Genomic DNA, 25,286 nt, shown 5'->3' with positions numbered 1-25,286 from the left:
AAAGCAAAACATACTGTATATCTTCAAAGCATATGTCTTCAATTCCTTATTATTTACTTCCTTATCACATGCTACTGTAACTGTATCATATATCATTACTGTTAAGAAGTTTAGGTCTATTATTTTAACCCTTTAACTGTCACCCTGTCCAGTATACAGGACACCTACTTCACTATATTACAATCAAATCTAATCTAATCTTGTCAAACTATATATCGTTGGAAAGGTCTAAGAATCCCAAATATATATTTTACCAATGTTTTTTTTTGTTAAAAATTATATAGGAAAAGTAATAGATTAATTTATAACAAGAGTGCACCCTCAAAAATCTACATCATAACAGGAGTTTTGACCTTGTTTAAAAAAAAAAAGACTTCTTTGTTGCCTTTTTCTCTATCACATTTTAGAAATCATCAGACATTATATATCAACTGAAAACTTAAAATCTCAAAATTCATCCTTTAAAGCCCATTTTAAAATCAGACACTGCATTACCATGTAAATGGCACATCAATATCATGTTACAAAATGTTTTCAGTCATAAATTATAAAAATTTAAGTTTGAATCGTGCTCTATAAAGTCCGTGTTGGAAAACATGAGTGTCAGTTAAGAGGATTTATCCAAAGCTTATTTAATTGATCAAAAATACAGTGAAATAATATTGTTAAAAATTTTAATAGCTTTCTATTTTAATGCATATTAAAATGTGATTTATATTCCTATGGTGACAAAGCTGAAATTCTGGCAGCCTTATCCACTTGGTCCTTCAGGATTTTTTTTAATTTTTTTTTTATAAATGTTGAAAACAGTTGTAATCCGTTAAAGTTGTGTACATTGTTTTTATTTGAAAATAATTTATTTGAAACAACAACAACAACAAAAATTTACTCATCTTTTGAATTATATTTAAAATTATTTTAAAGTATATTCAATTATATAAAAGCCACATTCCAAGATTTTCATATATGGGCTAAATAATCCCTTAGGCGTTACTATAAAAACAGAATGCTATATGTGTTTTCGCTACATGTGACCATATTTGATCTTCCAGATCTCCCTCCTGCAGTCCATCACCTGTGAGGAAGAAGAAGAAAAAGAAGAGCTCAAAGAAAAGGAAGCGACATAGGTAGTGATTGATTTTCAGATCAGATCATGTTTAGAGGTTTGCTTAGAGTGTTTGTGTGTGTGTGCGTGTGTGTGTGTGTGTGTGTGTGTGTTTGTCACGACTGCCTTTAAAGTCAGCTCCTCTCTGCCTCCAGGTCTGCCTCAAGGAAGGGACGTCACAGGTAAATTTTATATTTATTTAATGTTAGTTTTTAGTGTTTGTTCCTAGAATAAAGGGCACAGTGATTTTCACAGAGTACAGATAATACCTGATGATTATTGTGATTATTGTGCCCTTAAGTAGTTTATGGCTCCCCGGAGGACGATTTTATTGCTCAGAGTTCCTCTTTCATAGCTCAGGAGATTGAAATAATGTATCATTTAAGTATCAGGATGTTTCTCCTAAAATTCTTTAAGATAATTTTACATACTGTAAGACTATAGGGATCTGTACAAACAGAATCCATTTAATTTTAATGTTTTCTAGCAGAAACCGCAAAGAGATCTCATTTGTTTGCTTTCTCTCCTGTGGGATCTTTAATGTAAACCTAATCGATAGTTTTTCTCCCATTTTACAGTGGCTCGAGTCCCAGAAGTAAAAGAAAGGAGGACAAAAAGCATAAAAAGAGGTTGGTGAATTTAAAATTAATAATTTAAAATCCATTAGCTCGCACTTCTGTTGAATGTATTCAAGCACTGACCGTTCATTGAGTTATATTCAAGTTCCTCTGTGGTTTATCATTTAGTGTCAAAAGCTTAATGCATTCCAGAGAATAAGGCACCTGCATGAGCTCTAATGCAGGAGAATCACATACTCTAGATTAGATTACGATGCATTGACAGCCACACTGTAGTGCACCTCAGCTCCTCTCAGAGACTGCTGTTACTGGCTCTCAAACTGAAGGAGACCAGTGCAGTCACAGAGACAGAAACATGAACCAATTTCACGGTGCTAGTCTGCTGCACACACAGCAAGAGAAGAAGTGCCTCGCTGGGCTTCTGATGCTCAAAACGAGTGAGTTAAATCAGTGGATCTCAAGTGGTTTTGCTTTACGACCCAGGACTCTAAATTCTTTGTCCTTTGCAACTGAATTGCACATGTACGGAAACTGTTTATTTCATTCATTTTCAGTTATATTCATTTATGTGTTTTCTTGATTTATGTGAAATTTTTTGATTTTCTGATGCTGAGGATGATTTAGGAAATAGTCAGGGCATGAGAATCTTTTCTGCACGAATGGATTTTTTCCATCTGATATTCATATTCCACCCCAGAAGAAAATATTATGTTTATTAATGTTTTTTTTTTTTTTTTCATAAAGTATCCTTATACACTAAGAAATCGGGGTTTGCTAAATTTCTGAATCTCTGGTAGCCCTTCACTATTTTAAATTGCAGATGGACTTACTGACAATGCAAATCACTGATCTGTATAATTATCAATGATGCACATTCATTCTCTGCCAGCAGGTGGCACTTTTGGAATTACAGAAATATAGTGGTTTCCACAATAAAAAAAATAATAAATAAATGCCAGCACACAATGCAGTTTTATGCTCATAAATGCTGGTTTATCAGCTATTATAAGAAAGATTAAATAAATGCCGGAAAGAAATGCCATCAAAACTCCTCAGAGATTCATTGATATAAAACGACCCATACCGCATTTTGACTTTTAGACCACATTATACTCAATGAAATCCGAGCCTTTTGAAGTTTATTCATCACATTAAGCTGTATTGCAATTCTTGTCTACAGTATCAAATGTAAGACCTCTTGAAATTATAATTAAACATTTCTTATACAATTTACCGTATCTAAGTCTTATATGGAATTAATTTAATTGCACTAAATTTAAGACTTTTTAAGGCCCTGTGGGTACCCTGTAATTAAGATATAGGGTGGTGATAAATTTGGTAACCCGACCGATAGAAAAAATAGCCCTTTGATTGACTTTAACATAAAAATAGAGATAACCCAGAAAGTTGTGAAAGCTGCATATTAAGATCCTTATCTCTGTCCTCAAAACATAGAATAAGTAATGACATTAATTCAGGATGACCATATAAATATATATTTAAAATAGAGTACTCAAAACAACACCTTAATGTTTATCTCTTAATCGAATATATTAGCTGTAAAAGCTGCTGTTTAATATGTAATCATTTTACATCAATCTATTAAACACGTTCTGCTCTTTCATAATGTAAAGTTTGTTGAGCAGCTGAATTCAATTTAAGACTTTAATTGAAATCACTCAGCAATCTCGTGTCATTCTGCACTCAACTACTGAATGTGCGACTAAACTGTCTCAATTTCAGACTCAATTAACACTGTTTTACGTGTGCTACATTAAATTATATCACTTTAGAGAATTCATGTGTCATGTTTTTTTATTGTCTGTTGGCATTTTAATTAATCTTACACTCACTGATTGCTCTCTCTTTTCCTCTCTCTATCACTGCAATAATAAGATAAGAGGTGTAATGGGAATGTAATGTAAATTTGAGTCTTGATGTTGCTTTCCCAGTACGAAATAGTAGAATATGCGGGTAAGATAGTTAATTCCCTGCATGCATGTCTCTGTTGGTTACCCTTCAGGGCAAGGAGCCACTCTCATCGCAGACACCGGCGCCGGAAAGCTGAAATTAGGAGTTCTTCCTGCAAGGAAAACAGGTACAGTGGTGATCTTATGACCGTTTAAAACAAAAGCAGCTGCTACGTTGTCCTGTCTATCAGTGACATTATAATATCACATTTAATGATCTTAAACAAATTCAAGTTAGAATAGAATAGAATAGAATAGAATAGAATAGAATAGAATAGAATAGAGAGTCTAAAACTAAAACTGAAGGCAGCTGCTATGTTGTCCAGTCTATCAGTGTCATTATAACATCACATTTAATGATGTAAAACAAATTCTAGTTAGAATATAATAGAATATAATGGAGCAGAATAGAGCAGAATAGAATAGAGAGTGTAAAACTGAAGTTAGCTGGTATGTTGTTGAGTCTATCAGTGGCATTATAACATCATGTTTAATTATTTAAAACAAATTTAAGAATAGAATAGAATAGAATAGTCTAAAACTGAGGACATCTGCTATGTTGTCCAGTCTATCAGTGGCATTATAACATCACATTTAATGATTTAAAACAAATTTAAGAATAGAATAGAATAGAAAAGAATAGTCTAAAACTGAGGACATCTGCTATGTTGTCCAGTCTATCAGTGGCATTATAACATCACATTTAATGATTTAAAACAAATTTAAGTAAGAATAGAATAGAGTAGAATAGAATAGAATAGAATAGAATAGAATAGAGAAGAATAGAATAGAATAGAGAGTCTAAATCTGAGGACATCTGGATTGTTGTCCAGTCTATCAGTGGCATTATAACATCACATTTAACAATCTAAAACATATTCAAGTAAGAATAGAATAGAATAGAATAGAATAGAATAGAATAGAATAGAATAGAATAGAATAGAAAGTCTAAAACCGAAGTTAGTTGGTATGTTGTCCAGTCTATCAGTGGCGTTATAACATCAAATTTAATGAATTTAAACAAATTTAAGTAAGAATAGAATAGAATAGAATAGAATAGAATAGAATAGAGAGTCTAAATCTGAGGACAACTGCTGTGTTGTCCTGTCTATCAGTGTCCTGTCTATAATATCACATTTAATGATCTAAAACAAGTTCAAGGAAGAATAGAATAGAACAGAAAGTCTAAAACTGAAAGCAGCTGCTATGCTGTCCAGTCTATCAGTGGCATTATAACATCACATTTAATTGTGTAAAAAATTCTAGTAAGAATAGTATAGAATATAATAGAGAGCAGAATAGAATAGTCTAAAACTTAAGTTAGCTGCTATGTTGTCCAGTCTATCAGTGGCATTATAACATCACATTTAATGATTTAAAACAAATTTAAGTAAGAATAGAATAGAATAGAGTGTCTTAAACTGAGGACAACTGATATGTTGTCCTGTCTATCAGTGGCATCAAAACATCACATTTAATGATTTAAAACAGATTTAAGTAAGAATAGAATAGAATAGAATAAAATAGAATAGAATAGAATAGAATAGAATAGAATAGAATAGAATAGAATAGAGAGTCTAAAACTAAAACTGAAGGCAGCTGCTATGTTGTCCAGTCTATCAGTGGCATTATAACATCACATTTAATGATGTAAAACAAATTCTAGTTAGAATAGAATAGAATATAATGGAGCAGAATAGAGCAGAATAGAATAGAGAGTGTAAAACTGAAGTTAGCTGGTATGTTGTTGAGTCTATCAGTGGCATTATAACATCACATTTAATGATTTAAAACAAATTTAAGAATAGAATAGAATAGAATAGAATAGTCTAAAACTGAGGACATCTGCTATGTTGTCCAGTCTATCAGTGGCATTATAACATCACATTTAATGATTTAAAACATATTCAAGTAAGAATAGAATAGAATAGAATAGAATAGAATAGAATAGAATAGAATAGAATAGAATAGAATAGAAAGTCTAAAACCGAAGTTAGTTGGTATGTTGTCCAGTCTATCAGTGGCGTTATAACATCAAATTTAATGAATTTAAACAAATTTAAGTAAGAATAGAATAGAATAGAATAGAATAGAATAGAATAGAATAGAATAGAATAGAATAGAGAGTCTAAATCTGAGGACAACTGCTGTGTTGTCCTGTCTATCAGTGTCCTGTCTATAATATCACATTTAATGATCTAAAACAAGTTCAAGGAAGAATAGAATAGAACAGAAAGTCTAAAACTGAAAGCAGCTGCTATGCTGTCCAGTCTATCAGTGGCATTATAACATCACATTTAATTGTGTAAAAAATTCTAGTAAGAATAGTATAGAATATAATAGAGAGCAGAATAGAATAAAGAGTCTAAAACTTAAGTTAGCTGCTATGTTGTCCAGTCTATCAGTGGCATTATAACATCACATTTAATGATTTAAAACAAATTTAAGTAAGAATAAAATAGAATAGAATAGAATAGAATAGAGTGTCTTAAACTGAGGACAACTGCTATGTTGTCCTGTCTATCAGTGTCATCATAACATCACATTTAATGATTTAAAACAGATTTAAGTAAGAATAGAATAGAATAGAAGAGAATAGAATAGAATAGAATAGAATAGAGCAGAATAGAATAGATTCTAAAACCGAAGTTAGCTGCTTTGTTTTCCAGTCTATAAGTTGCATTATAATATCACATTTAATGATCTAAGTCAAATTCAAGTAAGAATAGAATAGAATAGAATAGAAGTTTCTAAGCACACTCATTCACCTGCACATTCCCACATTCATACAGATTAGAACATTCATATTCAGAACATTTTAAATGAACGTTCCAAACATTTTAAAACTTTTTCAGGGTTTTTTGGGCGGCCAGAGATATTTATGGCTTAACGCTGGCCAGTCAGGCTTTTATCTTATCAGTGAGCATCCAGTGGCACTGTGGCGATGACTGATAAAGGTAGAGGTGACACAGAGGAAACTCTTTTATCTGCCTCTCACAGCTGATGTCCAACATTTGGCGTGTAGATCAATCGAAACGGGAAAGGGAATGAAATTTGAGATCTCGCCCCCATGGACGGTTGCACCTCTTTGGAGTGGGTTGTGGGGTGATGGGGTTCAGGTACTGTAGAGATGAAGCACTACAGGGAATAGTGTTGAAATAAAGTTTCAAGTTTAAATCTGTTTCCTTTGATAGAAGGTGTCAGTGAAGATCAGTAAAGCATATAAATGTCAATCTCGCTCATTGCCCATGTACATGCTCAAACAAGTTAGGATGTTGAAGTATTGCACTAGACTTGAACTAGAGTAGTTTATTAGATGTAAAATAAGACCATTCTGTACTGGGTCAAAGGTGTATTTTTTTAAAACACTTTTTGAATTAGATGAACGCATCAGAGTAATCACAGACACAGTTTTTCATGCATTAAATTGGCTTCAAACGCTCTCCCAGGTGTCACCCCTCTGATTACTTCATCAGTCCTTCATACAAAAGCTGCTTTCATTCATTCATCACAGAATATCTGCCATTTTCAAGACCAGAGAAAAACGCGCTCAGCTTTCAAAATTGAAATAATCTTGAGCTGGAGATGATTGCTTTTAAATCCCTAACTGATCTCTCCATTATTTTGAATTTCGTAGGGATATTCAAAAGACGAAATCATTATAGAAAGCGAGCACAGTGAAGCTTTACATGGTTTCAGGAGTTGAAAAGGCACAGAGAGCCCACTCACGCCACACAACAGGAACAATGACCGTCAGTTCCCATTCCGGTGAATCCTCATTCACTTCACAAAGACCTATTACAGATAATCTATGTCCTGAGCTGGTATAATTGGCACGTCCTTTCATAGGAAACCATTTTATTCCACCTTAAGCGCGTGCAGATCAGAGGAACTAGCCGATCATGGAAGACAATGAAATAGAAGTCTGCATGTCGCCAATTGTTTAAGTAAATGGACATTAGCTGGATCTCTCTTCAATTGCTATTTCAGCAGAAATATAATATTGGTTTGCATAATGGATTCCTTTGACAAAGTGCTTCCTTTTTTATACTTTTTGACATTTTCTTTGCAATGATATTTTCCATATGCTAACCCGTGGAGGATTCACCTTTCCACCTCTCTGCCCAGATACTGTAGAAACTGATGAATGACTGTTATACCTTCGCTGTCCCACATTATGAAATGGTGAAATGGTTCAACTTACAGTATTATGTATATTTAATGTGAATATGAACATTTAAATTCCTCCTTGACGTGAAGGGGACATTAACAATGATATCAATTGCATTGTGTATGTAGATATGAAGATTGTGGAAAATCTGGTTTGCAAGACGGTGGCCATTCATCAGCTGTCCGTGGAGGCAACTCATGCAGGTCGGCAATCAAGCTGACCAGTAAAATCTCCTCTAAGTGCTGCTGCCACTTTTCTGAAAGCACCGTAAGTGTTTCTGATGGCTATACCTGATGCACTTTCAGCGACAAACTCTTGCTCAGTTTAAGGCACTCGTGAAACCATTGATTCTTTTTGCTTAATAGGTGTCAAGGTGTCAATGGAAAAGTATTTTATTTTTTGTGATTTATGCATGTTTTTTAGTTCTTTTACAATAAAAGTGGGTAGGATTTGGATTGAAGCTAGCTAAAAGTATAGCATTTTTAATTCTCACTGATGAAGTTTTTCTACAGTCCTTTTTGTTTTGAAAATTAGCAAATATTGCATTGCCATTTCCTTTTTTAATGGGAACAGTAATCACTATTGTAGCAATGCCTTTGAGTGAGGTTATTTTTGTGGGTGTAATTTTTAACCAACGTGAGATTTGCATATTCCACACATGCTTGACACACAATTTAAACTTCAGTTAATTAACTTTTGAATGAGAGTGCTTTTCGAGTGTTTTCCGCTCTCAGTAATTACACTTTTTAAAAAAGCGACATGCAACCTACTGCTACACTCTAACTGCATCCACTCCTAGACAAACATCTAAAATCATTCAATAAAGAAAATTTCACTGTCACTAACGAACATGGTCCAGGGGAGAAGTCATATAATGTCCTAATTTAATGTTAATAATTAACGTAAACCTGTATAGTGCATTGTGGGTTTTCTAACATTAATTGCATTAAGGTTTTAGATAAGCTTTTGTATCATAGCTTTGCAGCCCTTGGTGATGGTCAGTATGCACAGAAGATAAATCACTTTTCCTGACATGATCATTATAGTTACACTTAATGCATTCTATAATATTTTAATCACTGCTAATGTTTTTTGTCTTGATGCATTTTATTGCACTGTTGGTTAGCAGTGGCCTTTTTCTGTTTGTATAAAGCATGCTTTGCTCTGGTGCGGTGTGTTTCATATATTGAAGCTTGTAAAAAGCTGATGATCTATACATAACCTGCACATAATTGTTTCAGTCTCACTTCACAGCTAGATCCTTACAAACAACCACAGGGCTCTGTCAGAGTCGTGCAAATTCTACCACAAACCAGAGTTTGATTGCTTTTTGCGTCACTGTAGCAAACTTGATTGAAGTTTAGCAGCTTCTTTCCATTTTCCACGAAGGATGCAGAGTCTGTTTGAATTTGTTCCATCAGTCCCACAACAGAAAATGAGAACTCATGTAACACAAAAAAAAAAACAGGTGCACAACAAAAGTAAAGAAAAGGCTCATGCCCCGGTATGTGGCAGAGCGGAGTTGGATTTAAAGAAGAGAGGGTTATTGTCTTTTTCTTGCACTTTATCACTCTAATGATGCACTTATGTCACCCGCTCTTCCCTTTTTCTTACACCTTACCTACTTAAGGAGGAAGTCTTGATTGGTAAGTCGATGCTATCCGCAGATTTAGGGACTTATTGTAGGCCGCTGGTGGACTGTAAAATCTCTTCCGACAGGGGACTAAAGCAGAGTCTGTTTGAATTTGTTCCATCAGTCCCACAACAGAAAATGAGAACTCATGTAACACAAAAAAAAAAAAAACAGGTGCACAACAAAAGTAAAGAAAAGGCTCATGCCCCGGTATGTGGCAGAGCGGAGTTGGATTTAAAGAAGAGAGGGTTATTGTCTTTTTCTTGCACTTTATCACTCTAATGATGCACTTATGTCACCCGCTCTTCCCTTTTTCTTACACCTTACCTACTTAAGGAGGAAGTCTTGATTGGTAAGTCGATGCTATCCGCAGATTTAGGGACTTATTGTAGGCCGCTGGTGGACTGTAAAATCTCTTCCGACAGGGGACTAAAGCAGAACCATGTTCTTTTGTTTTTCTCAAGGATTTTACCTAGTTAGACTGATGGAGATATTTCTTTTGTCTGCAACCCTTTTCATATAATTACATATATTATTTTTTACTTAAGCCCATTCTGTGATGTCTGTTCAGTGTTCCTTAAAGGAAAAGTGCTTTCAAATTGGGGATTTCTGTTTTTCTTTTTTTTTCCTTTAACTCTCTTTCCTCTAACATAAAAGTAGCTTGAAGTTTCTTCTTGTAGGTTATTTTCTCTCTTTTCTGATCCGTCTCTCTCATTAGCATCGGTTCATTGTTTATTTTCTCTCTTCAGTCTCTATTTCATTAGTTTCTTTTGTAAGAGTTCTTGCTTTGTTCTTCTCCTTTCTTTTCAAATTTCTCGCATGTGACAGATCTGCATGGCGTTTTTAATCTTTTAGTTTCTGTCCCCCCTGAAAACAAACTTGATTCATCCTCTCTGTGCTCTGTAGGGACGTATGTAGGGACGTACTCAAACTGCATCATGCAGGTTGCAGATTATTAACGCTGCCTTGATTTTCTTTGGAAAAATAACAACAACTTTGCTTTGTCTGCTCGCAGGTCTCGCCATCGCGTCCTGGGGTTGAGGGTTTACACAAAATGGTGATCGTCCAGGACTCGATGTCCAATAAGGGAAAAGGACATGCAGATTACGATTCAGGAAATGACACGTCCTCTCCATTGTCCAGTAAAACGGGCATCCCAAAGTCAAAGGTGTCCGTTAACGGAAAGTTCAGATGTCAGGATCTGACATCTCCTGAGAAGCTTAGGCTGAACGACGGGGACAATGCTTCAGATTCAGGCAACTCTCTAACCAGCTATGACTCTTTGGGTAAACCAGTGCTTAAAGAAAACACACTACACAGCTCCGTCTTCAACAAGTTCAAAGGGTGAGACTGCTTCAAATGCATTTTACATCAGCTTTACATCTGTCTGAATTCATTCTATTACAGTTACAGTAAGAGTAAGTAAACAGAATATATGTGTCCCTGGACATAAGGGTCAATTTTTCAATAGATCTGAAATCTGAATAAACAAGATTTCCATTGATGTATGGTTTGTTAGGACAATATTTGGCTGAGACACAACTATTTGAAAATCTGGATTGCAAAAAAATCTAAATATTGAGTAAATCACCTTTAAAGTTCTTAGAAATGCATATTACTAATCAAAAAATAGGTTTTTATATATTTACAGTAGACAATTGACTAAATATATTCATGGAACATGATCTTTTCTTGATGTCCTAATGATTTGGGGGATAAAAGAAAAATCAATCATTTTAACCCACACAATGTGTTGTTGGCTGTTTCTACAAATATACCCCAGAGACTTAAGACTGCTTTTGTGCTCCAGGGTCATATATGTATCACTAGCTGCGTTTACATGGACCCTTCTAATCCGATCGTAATAGGACTAGAAGCACAATCAGAATAAAAATGTAATATGTAAACACGTCGATCTAATTGAATTGGCTCGATCCGACTAAAATTTCGATCGGATTGTAAGGGGTGTTTTATCCCTTTTGTTATCCGAGCGAGAGGACATGTAAACACGATCGGATTGAAAACCGAAACTGGAAAGTACTGCGCATGCGCTGTGACTTAGAAATAGCGTAATGACGTATGACGCCCGGAACGAGCTGTTCTTCCTGGTGAATAAAGTGTCATAGATAAGTGTCCTGTAATTATAAATCTTAGAGGTGGGCGATAATGCAAAATTTGGTATCGATCCGATACCAAATACATATAGGGTCAGTATCGCCGATACCGATACCAATACGATACTTTTTATTTAAAAAAAAAAAAAAACTTGTGTAGGGGAGTGCAGTAGGTCTGTCATTATTTCTGAGGTGGATAAATGATCAATTATTTTGGTAATATTTTTTTATTAAACTCTCTAGTCAACAGATGACTAGTTTTGAGTGCTGGAAGAGGCACTTTTACTACTTTTTTTTTTCCAGAGTAAAGTTAAGCGGCACAACAGTTCTTGTGCTGGTCGTCGCCTAATTAGGACCCGAAGTAGATAAATATAACGTGTGCTTTTTAAAACAGCAGCAGAAACTCTGTATATTCATGCAGTGTGCGCATGTCAAAAGAGTAAATCCGATCAGAAGCTTGTGACATGTAAATGCGCAAATCAACCCGATCACTTTATTTATCGTTCATGTAAACACTACGTTCGGATTCGTCAATCAGAATGAATTAATTTCGATGGGAGCAAAAAGTGTCCATGTAAATGCACCTACTGTCTAAAATACCATTAACATATGCCATAAACATTAACGATATCTTTCCAGTGTAATTAATAATTCCCTCTTATAATTGCAGTGAAGAAGCGGGCCGGTGTTCTGATTTGGAGAAGACACAGCCCCTGGGTGTCGTCACTGATAGGAATCGGAGTCCGTCTTATGATAGATATCAGGATCGAGCGAGGTCTCGAAGCAGAAGCATATCATCCCAAAGCAGATACTCAGGACGCTATTCCAGAAGCCGATCCCTGTCCCTCGGGAGGAGGTGGGTCACACATTTACTATTCATTATAGAAAACACAACTCTTTGGTTTGACGCTTTCGATTTAGTTGCAAACTGACAATCTGACAATATCATCTCCCTCGGCTCATTTACAGATCATATTCCCGTTCATCCAGTTATTCCCTGGATTCTAGGAGAGACAGTCAGTCTAGTGCGAGCAGTCTGCGCAGTTTAAATCACTCACGGTGCACGCTAGACAGGTGAATTTCAGCTAAAAGAAGAAGTGTTTTATCTCAAATAATGGTTTGGCGATGACCGCGACTTTATTAACACATACATGCTCACATCTCTTTCATGTGTGGATAAAAAGGTTTCGAGAGCGGAAAAGAGACTGCAGTTCCTGCAAGAGTAGAAAACACAGCAGAAGAAGACCTCGCTCTCCAATGAGGAAGAGAAGAAGAGATTCCCCCAGTCACCTGGAAGCCCGGCGAATTACAAGGTCTGTTCTTACAGAGCTATGGTGTTACAATACAAGCTAACAACCTACTGTATGAATCACAAATGGAAACTGCTCTGCTGATCTTTCTTTGGAGATGGGTTTACTGATTGAGCGGGAAAACTGCAGAATGGATTTAAATGTTTAAACTGAGCTAATAATATACTGGTAGAATTCTGATTGGAAGCTGAAGGCATCATCAAACTAGCAAAAATATTTAACAAATTAAAATGCAAGTTGCAGGAATGTCAGCGTTCCAATTCTTTCTGCTTGCATCCTCAAGAGAAACAAATTAATTCTTCAAATTAATGTACGTATACAGTATATATCAGTATATCAGTCATTGCTCCAGTCTTCAGTGTCACATGATCCTTCAGAAATCTTTCTAATGTGCTGATTTGCTGCTCAAGAAACATTTCTCTTTTTAGTGATAACATTTTTTATTAGACAAAAAAACATTAGCATGCATTGAAAAGGAATAAAAAACATTACAAAGTATAAAGATATACAGCTATACAACAAAGTCGTGAAAAAAAGAGGGAAAATTTAATTGCAATAGTAAAATCGAGTGATATTTCTTAATATCATTAAAAATAATAGATATAGAAATCTTAGAATTTTTTATCTTTCATAAAATAGTCATTTCTTTCACTTTTGATACATTTTATGAATCTTTTTTGAACATATGTATTCATTCCTTCAAAAAAAATCTAACATCTAATTTACAAATTTAATATCTACTTATTATTTTGCTAAAGCAGAATAAAATTAGGTATTTAGACAAATACCTAAAAAAGTCTGTATTTTATATCCCTTAATTTATGTAATTTCTGTATTATCATTATTATTATTAATAATGTGTAAACAAAAAAAGAAGTTTAGTCACCCGAGTAGCTGAAGTGGAGAATCACACTGACCAAATAAGGTATATAAAAAGATATATATATATACATTTCCCAAATGCAAAAGTGAAAAAGGTGCAAACTGTCTTAAAAACAGGCCAAAGAGCAGACATTTCAGCCCATGCTTTCTTCAGTGCCCATGAAATATATGACCCTGGAGCACAGTCTTACTGTAAGTATCTGGAATATATTTGTAGCAATAGCCAAAAAAAAAAACAAAAAAAAAAAAACCTTGCATGTGTCAACATTTTTTCTTTGAATCATTATGTTAAATAAGTAAATATCATGTCCCATGAAGATATTTTGTAAATTTCTTAACATAAATATATGAAAACTTAATTTTTGATTATAAGTATTTGTTGTTATAATGTAATAATGTTGTTTCTGTGGCTCAAGTGGTAAGGTTGTGGGTTCGACTCCCAAGGAATGCATGTTAGGTAAAAAATGTTAGCTTGAGTGCATAGTAAGTCGCTTTGGATAAAAGCGTCTGCTAAATGCATATTTTTTTTTATATATATATGCATTGCTAAGAATTCAATTGGAAAACTTTAAAGGCTTTAAACTCTCAACATTTAGAATTTTTGCACCTGATTCCAGATTTTCAAATAGTAGTATCTCAGCTAAATGTTGTTCTCCTAACAAACCAGACATCAATGAAACATTTATTTATTCAGTTTTCAGATGATGCATTAATCTCAATTTTGAAAAATGGACACTTATGACTGGTTTTTACTGACTAAAATACTTTGCACTTTTGCACATGGAAAATAAAATATATTTTTTCGATAGTCCTTTGTTGGTCTGATTATATGTTCTCAATGTGTGGACCACTCCAGCTTCTTTGTGACTTTTATTCCCCATTCAGAATGATGTATGAACATGCCATTGTTTGTATCTCTTTCCTGCACAGTGCCAGAAAGCGTCCGATCCCATATTACCGTCCCAGTCCCTCCGTCAGCAGCCGATCCTCCAGCATCTTGTCCTGGCGTCTGTTTTCTCTCAATCGCAGCCGTTCACGGAGTCGCAGTCACACTTACTCGTCGTACAGGAGCTACAGTCGCAGCTCGTCGTGGAACTCTATGTACAGCAGACGCAGTCGCAGTCGGAGCAGAAGCTATGAGTCAGTAGTGAGCTACAGCAGAGCCCGGCGCTAATTCACAGAAGAACTGAGCTACAGCACAATCCCAGGACCACATCTCACTGTAACTGAAAGTGAAATGGAGCGGCGCTGAGAAGAACATGCTGTGCTTAGATGTGGAACACCAGGCAGTGACAGGATCATCTGTTCAGTGTCAGATAAGACTGAAGCTTTCCATATTGTTGTGTACTAAACTGTGTGCTTTCATCCATCCCGCTCAAAGGAAAACTTGTCTATCAATCACAAAGCCTGCTGTTGTAGAAAAGACCGGACCGGGAAATTCAATCTGTGAGTTCTGCCATACCTAGTTTTGCTCATAGGTGTGAGAATACTGCTAGTCGTTTATCAAAGGAAGTGCAGGGTCACCGTAAAAGCCCATGTATGAATCTAATGTATTTGTTTCATAGGAGATGTCAGAAGCGCTTGAGGAGACAGATTTATTGCTTCCATAACAGCTGCTTCTGTGTTGCCCACACCTTCGCTTTGAAATATGTGCCATCCGAATCGGCCCCATTGGCAAGCGCACGCCCCATCGGCTCAAATGCCAGCTTTATTTATCTTCTGTTGAACTGGAAAACAATTCAAATGTCATTGTCTGTGATGGAGATGGTGGACAATCAAAATGCAGCGGATGTGCTCCACTGGCGGGAAACGTTTTCCGGGTTTTTACCAAATGCATAAACATACATATTAATCTCACAGACCTATTTTTATCCGTAGGATTCGAGGCTGCGTCTGAACGAACCTAGAAAAGGTATATGTTCAATGTCCTGTAGTTTATGAGGTACAAAGCACTGCTATAATCAATAATTAGGATTATTATTATGTCAATTTCGAGATGCACTACACTTGAGATGTGTTAAATTGTATGTTATTTTCAAATAATATTATTATTTTTTAATCAGAGATAATTTCTTAGTGCAGTTCGGATATTTATTATTTAGACCGCTTGAATTATTTATAAGGTGAGACCTTTGATATTCACATAGAAAAAGTGTTTTGTTCGTATCATTTATCGTATCGTATCGTATCATTCATTTCTGACTAGTTTCCGTTTGTTTTCCTCTGTTTAAAGATCCAGTCCTGCATTAATTAAAGCACACACAATGATGTTTATAAATATGAATGATTTATAAAGCATATTTATTGGTTGCATATTGGTTGAAACGATTACAGACCGGGAAAATGAAAATGGCTGTCATAAGAAATCAGTCCGAGTGACTAGATCTAGGACTTTTCTCGAAGGATCAAAGATATATATTTGCTGTGCCATAACGCTTGATGAAGCGGCGTGTAAAAATCATCACCTTCATCATGACAGATGATGGCAGCTTCTTTGTTTCTGTGTCATAAAGTCTAACGAAGGCATGGTGATCTCTATGCACTGTACATTATTAGATGTCTGACTGTTGTGAATTCTGACTCTTGTACAGATAATAAGTCGTAGACGAAAGATGAAAAACGTGAAAGTGTATCGCAAATGTTTTATGTTCCTGAATTCATCTTGTTCTCAAACCGTAAATGAGTTTAGTAAATGATTATGTAAATCCGTTGTGTAAATATGCCAACGTTTAGTGCGGCAATATTAGGCATGGGCTTTATTTATTGAGATGGAGTAGCGATGCTGACTGTTGACAAGGCTGGCTTTCTAATTTACTAAATTTGCATTCCCCACAAAAAAAACATGCTGAAATTTTGCCATGAATCCAACCGATTTCACCAAATCTGGCTTCTGTGATTGCAAAAAATATTGCAAACCCCTGTAATATGAGTTATTTATTTATTTTTGCACAGAATAAAAAATAAACGAGCAAGTCTGTGTTTTAGCGCAAATTTCTCAATGCAGGATGCCAGGCTGGAAGACTGTGTCAAGAACATTCCCAAATTTCAATTATTCCCCAATGTATATACACTGTTGTCTATGTGCACAAGAATATCAGTGTCTCCCTCGCTAAAGTAAATTAATGACTAGTTCTCTGTGGTCTGATTATGTAATGATATTCAAAGATTTCTAAATAAATTATTCATCTTATAATTTCTCCCAGTGTTTTGCTTCTTTATTCACACTGAAGTTGTATTCGTGATTGGTTAAGTGGAAAAAAAAGGCAGATTGGGGTAAGATGAGTCAGCCAGGGTTGCGTTTCCCAAAACCATAGTTGCTAACCTGTTAGTTGGCAATGGGAAATTGCATTGCAACCAACAAAGTTGCTAACTTAGCTAGCAACTATAGTTTTGGGAAACGCACCCCAGAGTGGAAAAAATAATTGTGCTATTTAAGATTCAAGATTCCGAGCATTTATTATCAAGTGCACAGTGAGGAAAAACGAGTTTCATTGTACAATTAAATTATTTATTTCCTGTCCACAGTAAAAGCCGAGACAAGTGCAAGCTATGTAAAAACTAAAAACACACAAAGATAATAAAAGTACAACTATGTTGCCAAAACAGAAATATAGACTGTGCAAATCTGTATGTCCAAGTGTTCAATATTGACTCATGTGCAAAACAATAATACAGTGACCTTTAGCGAATTGAGTGCAACTACTTAATAATAATAATAGCAGTAAGAGTAACAATGTACAAATTGAGATAGTAGAGGTAACATTAACAAATGTGCAAGATTAAATTCTGTGCAGAATATATACATATATATATATGTGTGTGTGTGTGTGTTTTCTGACAGAAAAGTGCTGTTTGATAAAATAATTATCAGTTGGTTTTATATGTGAAATCACATTTAAAGTGAGCTTTTTTGGCCAGTGCACACTTCATACATCCTGAAATAGCTATATCTTGTTGCATGTTTTTCTTGCTCATCTTTCAGCTTTACTCTTCATATGCAATGACTCATCTGAAGAAGGAGAAGCAGATACCGCATGCCTCTGTTGCCTTTCGTCACATCTCGTGTTTAGAACATTATTAGCGTTCTTCATACGAGTGTGTGATTGCTCTCCGGCCTTGAGCAGTGAGTAGTTTTCTATTATGAAGTGAATGAGTCATCTGGGGGAGGGTGAGATTGGAGCAGTCTCTGTCCGGTGGAGCCAGTCACAGCCTGGGGTCTAAACTTGGAAGGGGAGGGTCTTCGGTCAGCTGTCGTGTGCACTTTCTGGACTTTGTTGACTGGTAAATCACATATAAACCAGTGGAAAGTGCTAACATCGTCAGTAAACTTCTAGAACTCGTACGTGAGCGCAGTGTTACGCGTTAACTTTGCTGCGTCATTACGCGCCTGGAGACTTTTTCCAAACTACGCTCTTTTTGATAATTGATTAATTCCGGATTTCTCACAGGAACGCGTTTTTTTTTAACCAAAAAAAAAAAAAAAAGTTCTTTAAAGTCACTTTTTCCGAGTTTCACCATGGCAGAAGGGGATTACTACACTATGGGCAATCGACAGAGGATTCCTAGGGATCCGTTTGGTGAACAGTCGCTCGCATCTCGGTTTATGGACGATGACTTTGGACTGCCACCGTTTCACGACGAGTTATCTATGGACTGGCCCGGCTGGGCACGACCTCGACTGAGCGCGCGCCTCGACGCGCCGTGGACGGGACCGGTGAGCTCGAGCTTCCCGCGTGGCTTCAGCACCAGATACAGCGAGGGTCCACGCAGATCCAGCGCTCCTCTGACCGACCCTGACCAGCCGTGGAAAGTGTGCGTGAACGTGCACAGCTTCAGACCCGAGGAGCTCAATGTCAAAACTAAAGACGGTTTTGTAGAGGTGTCAGGTGAGAAAACGCAAGGATGGGGAATTGAGAATAAATGTGACTCTGGAGCACAAAAGCAGTCATTAGTACCATGGGTTTATTGGTTGCATTAGCCAACAATACAATGTATGGGGCAAAGTTATTAAGTTATCTTTAATGCTAAATTTCCTACTGTTAAAAATATAAAAAACTTTTTCTTTTTCTTTTTTTTATCAGTGGAATGCATGGCTAAGAACTTAATTTGGACAACTTTAAAGGCAATTCTTTCAATATTTTATATATTTTATTTATTTATTGCACCTTCAGATTTTCAAATAGCTGTATCTCGGCCTAATATTGTCCTCCTAACAAACCACACATCAATGGAAAGCCATTTAATGCAAATGGAAAGGATAAGATGTCTCAGTTTGACCCTTGTGACTGGTTTTGTGGTGAAGGGTCACATATTTTACAGCCTAAAATAATAAATCATGGAATGTTATATACAATACGTACAACCAAAAAAGCAGATTATGAGATGATTTGAAACGTTTATTGCCACAAATATTATCTACATACCTCTTTTCACCAAACAAAACAAATAAATACATTTGGCCAGGTATTTATTTATTTATTTGCATGAAGCATAGCATAACTCCTTTAGTATGTTTTTTATTTATTTTTCTATGTTCTCTTAGATTTTTGTTTATTTATTTATTTGCAAAGCATACGACTCGTTTAGTATGAGTTTTATTTTTGTAATTTAGAAAAGTATTTATTTCCTCATTTGTTTGTTTGCACAGAGCACACAACTCCTTTAGTACGAGTTTTACTTTTCTGATTTGTTTTTCTAATTTAATACAAATTATCACTTTAAATGATTTTCATCAACACAACAATTAAATATAAAAATAAAATGACATTTTATTTGACTTAATTTTTATATGCAACTTTTCTTTTGCTTACCCCGACCATTAATCAAATATAAAAAGAAAAAGAAAACCCCACCAGGTTTTCAGAAATGCCCTTTTGGGCTCCATATGCTTATTCCATACATCACGGTTTGAGAATGGAAGGCCTTTGGCATACCTTGTATTTCTCTTTGGGGAAACACTATATATTTGTTGACTGTGACGGCAGGGCAGAAGTACAGAGTTCAGGAGAGAGACGGATTTGTATAAACTCTGTTCTGGTATTCCAGCTGGGTCTCTCAGTCACAGTGTGAGGACGACTCAACGTCACACAACCTCAATCTAAAAGCGTCACACACAGATATCAAAGTGCTCTAACATATGCTCTGTTTTGCCTAAGGCCTTTTCACAGACTCAGATTCTGATGATCAACTTTATCCTGAAGGAAAGCATAGTCAAACAAATGCCACAGACATGTTAAAACATCTTCTTTTTAATTTTAAGGCTTTTTATTTCACAATTGAGTTTTATTCTTACAGTTGGGAGTTTACATCCCATAATTCAGATTATTATTATTATTATTATTCAAAATTGCGATTGCAATTTATAAACCAGCAATTAAGAGCTTATTTTTCATAATTGAAACATAGTTTACATCTTGCAAATCTGATTTTGTTTCTTCCAGAATCTTCTAACACAACTGTTAGATGGCAACAGAATTAGGACAGAATTGCGACAACTTGCAATTACGAGTTTATAACTTGCAGTTCTAAAATATAAACACATTTATGAGGAAAAAAAGTCGGAATTATGAGATAAACTCTAAAATCCAGAGTAAGATGTAAGATAGAATTCCAAGAAGAAAGTCACAATTGTGAGAAAAAAAGTCAGAACTGCGAGATTTAAACTCGGAATTTTTTACAAAATTTAAAAACTGTGAAATGTGAAATCAGAATTATGAGGGAAAAAAGTCTGATTTGTTACTTGTGATAACTTGCATATATAATATATAAACTCGCAATTATGAGAATTGAAAAATATATATATATTTACATTGAGAAATGTAGCTTTTCAGACATACACATGTTAAACTGTTAGCTAAAATGATGTTAGCTACAGAGCATGAGCACATTGACAGGAGGACAATCAATCAAACGTGTTTGTGCTCATAGTGTTCTCTAAAGAGCCAGTTATTGTAGATATGTAGGCCACGGCGAGACACAGTGTGGCATGACTGGCATTTAGTGACCGACAGCTGCAGAGAATGAGGCCAAGAGGCTTTTAAACAGACCGTCTCGATTAGAAGAAGCACAAAATATAGTGTTGCCTTCACAATGACTGTAAAACGGGAAGAGACTTCAACAGCAACACAAAAACATCCTCATATGGACAAAACTGTCTGAGTCTAATTTAATGTCAGTGTGGTAAAGGTTACACTTCTGTGCCAAACATTATAGCTTTTCATGAGCAACCAGTGCTGGGATCGACTTCAAGATACCTGTGTGTGTTGATGTTGTATTTAAAGCAAAAGCAGTTCTCTACACCTCTTATTTAAACACTGCAGAATGTCATAAGTGTTGTATGGTCATATCGATCCTCTCGCTGCTTTAACACATGCCCTTATGTCTTTTCACCAGGGAAGCATGAGGAAAAGCAAGACGAGGGCGGAATTGTTACCAAAAACTTCACAAAGAAAATTCAGTAAGTATCATCATGACTGTATCAAAAGTTTCCGGAGGCTTCTGATTTGGAATCTTCTAGAACGATGAAGCGTCACTCTGAGTTATTAAAGCAACACACAGCATTCCCACTCCTCCAGCCAAATCAACCTCTCTGCTTTCTTCTCGCTCTTCAGAGTCGAATTGGATGGTAGAGACAGAGAAAAGAATCAAAGTTAGGAGATAAAATAGAGAAGGGAAAACTCTTGTTAGAGTCAGACAACATATCATGTGGCTCTGATGTCTGCGGTAATTAAGCGACACAGCGATTTGACGTTGTTCTTTTTTGTCACCATGCTGTTTCTCTGTCAGAGACCAAGAACGAGACTCTTAAGAAAGAAAAAGAATTAAAATAATGAACAAATGCAGCACTATTCTAGGATTCTAACACACTGTCATTCAAAAGTTTGGGGAACAGAAAGTTTGTTTTATTCACTTTGTTCAAGTTTGACTTGGATGCATTAAATTGATCAAAAGTGACAGTAAAGATATTTTTAATGCTTTGAAAGATTTCTGTTTCAGAAGATGTTCATCTCTGTATTTCTGTTTACCAAGAATCTTAAATATATCACAGCTACACAAAAATATAAAAATAATAAATGGAAATGTGATCCGCTTTAGAAAAATGGGATCATGTGATACTGAAGACTGGAGTAATGATGCAGAAAAATCTGCTTTGCATCGCAGGAATAAATTACATTTTAAAACATATTAAAATTAAAAAACAGTTATTTTACATTGTAATAATATTTCACAATATAACTGTTTTTACTGTATTTTATCAAGTCTAAATACAGTCTAAACTGATTGTTTTATCTGATGTTGACAGACCATGTTAGTGATGCTAAATGTTAGAAACAGTGTTTTAACGTTAGTTTTCTGCTGATCTAAGAACACAAGACTCTGATAGAAGATACAGTTATGCATCATTAATCATTTTAACTGATAGCTGTCAGTATTGAATGAAATCTCAGTCTTTGTGTTGGAGTCACAGAGCAGGATGGCTGTAGCATTGCACAGAGTCAGGTCACTGAAGGCAGCTTCATGATAAGGTTTATATAAACTCCACAGAAGCTTGGCAACAAGCATGGAACCTTCCATCCTTATTTGGTCATGATGACAGACACAGCGCAGAGTCTCTCTGTCTCTCTCGCTTTGTCTCTGTATCTTTCTAAAGGCAGAGATTAAGAAACAACAATGAAACATGACAGTAGCTCTGTTCTAAACAAAACTCTAGTGAGCACTAACTAGGCAGAATAGGTGTAATGCAAAATATTTTGGGATTAATACTTTTATTCAGTAAGGACACATACAATTGATCAAAAGATTGAATTTTCAAATAAATGTTTGTTTTTTTCTAAATTCATCAAGAAATTCTGAAAAGAAAAAATGTATTGTGGTTTGCTCAAAAATATTAAGCAGCAATTGTTTGTTTGTTTTTTTTTATTGTAAGCTAATCAGCCTATTACAATGATTTCTGAAGGATCATGAGACATTGAGAACTGGAGTAATGATGCTGAAAAATTAGCTGTACCATCACTGGAATAAATTACTTTTATAAAAAATATTTTATATTTTCTTGGTGCAAATAAATCTTTGGTGCACATAAAATTATTTGCACTAAAATTAAAATTCTTAGACTCCAAACCTTTGAACGGCGGTATTCAGTGAAAACAGTTTTTTGACAATGATAATATATTGAAAGTATATGTTGAAAAAGTCAGTCTACTTAAAAATGGTCCGGTTTTGTGTGCTTTGTATATTTTTATGCTTGTTAAGAGTATTGCATCTCATCATTAGTTTTGAAACTTCATTTTTTTCAAACTCTATAACTAATTCTGCCTATTCAAAGCATTACAAGGAAGGTTTGGAAGTTGTCTTTTGCTGTGCATTTAGTAATGTATTGCTGACCATGGAAATGCATTTATTTCCATACATTGCATTAAGTACAATTATTTTATCTAGCATTACCCAAACCCTGCATCCGCCCCTTAAATCTCTAAAGTGGCCCTAAAAGTTCCCCCACCAGCAGGAAGTGACTTTATATGACATCACCACCCATTCATGTTCAAAACAAGTTCCACCCTTTCTCTGTAGAGCAGATATGAATTTATGGCAATCCAGGCTTAAAGGCATCACAATGCAAACAGACAGTAAGAACTCCTCTCATTAAAACCGCTGCAGTCAGTCTGCCTGCCGGATGATTAGACAAGTGTGTAGATGGAAATTTCTGCTGATAAACTTTGCATCAGGAGGCGATTTGTAATAATTGGCAACAGACTCTATTTCTGAGCCCAGCACCTGGAGGGAGCAGGACTCGCTCACGTTCTCTCTCTCTTTCTCTCATTGCAAGTGATGGCAGGCAGAACATTTAAATGAAAACCACGAAATGCACTGGGAATTATCTTCTAGCCACAAGCTGCCACACAAGAAAATGAAGTTTGTTGGAAATTAAACCAAAATGAGAATAGACTGAGTACACATTGGGGATAGTTTGAGCAACTTGATCAATTCTGGGTTAATATCAACATTAGACTCGAGTTAAAACTCGAATAGTCTTGGTTTGTTATGTTCAGGCAATACTGGGTAGTTGTTAATATTTAACCTATTTTGATTTAAAGCTTTAGTGCAACTGCAGAGTGTAAAACAAAAGTGCTTTTTAATGTGAAAAATTATGGTATGCAATTACAGTAGATTTGGACCACAAAACCAGTCATAAAGGTCAGATTCTTTTAAGTAATATAAAAGCTGAATAAATATATTTTTATATTTGACTGAGATACAACTATTTGAAAATCTGGAATCGGAGGGTGCAAAAAAAAATAAAAAAATATATATAAATATATTCGCCTTTAAAGTTGTCCAAATTAAGTTCTTAGCAATGCATATTACTAATCAGAAAATTTTATTTTGATATATTTATGGGAGGAAATTTACAAAATATGTTAACGGAACATGATCTTAATATCCTAATGATTTTTTGCATAAAGAAAAATAAATATAATTTTGACCCATACGGTGTATTTGTTTCCTATTGCTTTTGTGGGCATATTAGCTTTTAGTCCAATGACAATTTATAATGGCCTCTGGTTCAGTGGTGCATCTTCATTGGCATCGATGGTTATGTGTAGAAACTTTAACATCCATTGAAGCATTTAATTCCACAAAGGTTCTATAGATTATTTAAAGGTTCTTCACCCTAAGATAAAGGGTTCTTTTAAGAACTGCTTACTGAAAGATCTCTGAGGAACCCACAGTGGTCCTTTTACAGTGGTTTATGGCATTGATGTGAAAACCCTCTTTCTTCTTTCACAGAATCCCATCCGATGTGGACCCAATCACTGTGTTCGCCTCTCTGTCTCCAGAAGGGGTTCTCATCATTGAAGCGCGGCAGACCCCTCCGTACTACCTCTACAGCAACGAAATGCCCACAGAACCCATGGAAGAACACGAGGCCAGACCTCAGGAACCCAGCATGGCTTCAGCCGAAGTCTATGCGTCCAGGGAGTGAACGCAAGCTGACAGTCCCTTGGTGTTTGTTCCAAGCCAGTGCCAAAATCTAGTTTTATCAGTTTCAGAAATGTACTTAAATCAAAAGTCCTTAATCTGCTAGTGACTAGTCCATAAATCAAATGTTACTCTACATAAACTACTATGAGATGCAAAATCAAGCTTGTGGAGCTACAGATTGTGTAGAGTATGTTCTGGTATGTTCTCTTCTTCTTTTCTTATGTGTGTGTGTGTGTGTGTGTGTATGTGTGTGTTGTTTTCATCTTTTTGTGTAGGGATGTATGCCATGCATTTTTATAATAAATGACATTTACGAAAGCAAGCCTTGTATTTATTACTCCTCTCTGTAAATCTCTAAAGTTAATAAATGAGCTGCATTACGGATGTTATTTCTCCTACAGCTTTACACCTGTTTGCTTATCCCACTTATATAACCTCCTTATGCCATCGAGTAATACATCAAGCATCACGCTTTCCTTGGTTTCTCTCTGTCTCACAATCCTCATCACATCTGGGTGTTGGCTCGGCAGATTGTGCTTA

General features: G+C 35.5%; 2 protein-coding genes across 2 annotated transcripts in view; both read left to right on the top strand.

Annotated features, from left to right (window-relative positions):
• The window catches only part of LOC127957012 (serine/arginine repetitive matrix protein 4-like), a 59,104-nt gene extending 42,144 nt beyond the window's left edge, over nt 1-16,960 (top strand). The window contains exons 4-13 of the mRNA XM_052555343.1: nt 1,053-1,127; nt 1,261-1,287; nt 1,684-1,734; nt 3,707-3,781; nt 7,953-8,091; nt 10,473-10,801; nt 12,242-12,427; nt 12,541-12,645; nt 12,756-12,884; nt 14,694-16,960. Of these exons, the coding sequence (XP_052411303.1) occupies nt 1,053-1,127; nt 1,261-1,287; nt 1,684-1,734; nt 3,707-3,781; nt 7,953-8,091; nt 10,473-10,801; nt 12,242-12,427; nt 12,541-12,645; nt 12,756-12,884; nt 14,694-14,937 (1,360 nt within the window). The 3' untranslated portion in view covers nt 14,938-16,960. The remainder of the gene's footprint in view (nt 1-1,052; nt 1,128-1,260; nt 1,288-1,683; nt 1,735-3,706; nt 3,782-7,952; nt 8,092-10,472; nt 10,802-12,241; nt 12,428-12,540; nt 12,646-12,755; nt 12,885-14,693) is intronic.
• Nucleotides 16,961-17,691: 731 nt separating this feature from the next.
• On the top strand, nt 17,692-25,064 carry LOC127956991 (heat shock protein beta-8). Its single transcript, XM_052555316.1, has 3 exons — nt 17,692-18,649; nt 21,156-21,219; nt 24,552-25,064. Exons 1-3 carry the CDS (start codon nt 18,280-18,282, stop codon nt 24,745-24,747), a joined length of 630 nt encoding a protein of 209 aa, XP_052411276.1. The 5' UTR covers nt 17,692-18,279; the 3' UTR covers nt 24,748-25,064.
• The last annotated feature ends 222 nt before the right edge of the window (nt 25,065-25,286 follow it).

This window comes from Carassius gibelio, chromosome B5 (genome assembly GCF_023724105.1).
Source record: "Carassius gibelio isolate Cgi1373 ecotype wild population from Czech Republic chromosome B5, carGib1.2-hapl.c, whole genome shotgun sequence".
In the NCBI taxonomy this organism is placed as follows: domain Eukaryota; kingdom Metazoa; phylum Chordata; class Actinopteri; order Cypriniformes; family Cyprinidae; genus Carassius; species Carassius gibelio.
The sequence above is the reverse complement of the archived record's forward strand: the minus strand, read 5'-3'. Positions and strand labels throughout refer to the sequence as shown.

What these genes read in the sequence shown, in the direction of transcription:
- LOC127956991 (XM_052555316.1), top strand. Translation starts at nt 18,280, where the DNA reads ATGGCAGAAGGGGATTACTACACTATGGGCAATCGACAGAGGATTCCT. An exon ending in CGGTTTTGTAGAGGTGTCAG is followed by an intron (nt 18,650 to 21,155) that starts GTGAGAAAACGC and finishes TCTTTTCACCAG; the next exon opens with GGAAGCATGAGGAAAAGCAA. An exon ending in AACTTCACAAAGAAAATTCA is followed by an intron (nt 21,220 to 24,551) that starts GTAAGTATCATC and finishes CTTCTTTCACAG; the next exon opens with AATCCCATCCGATGTGGACC.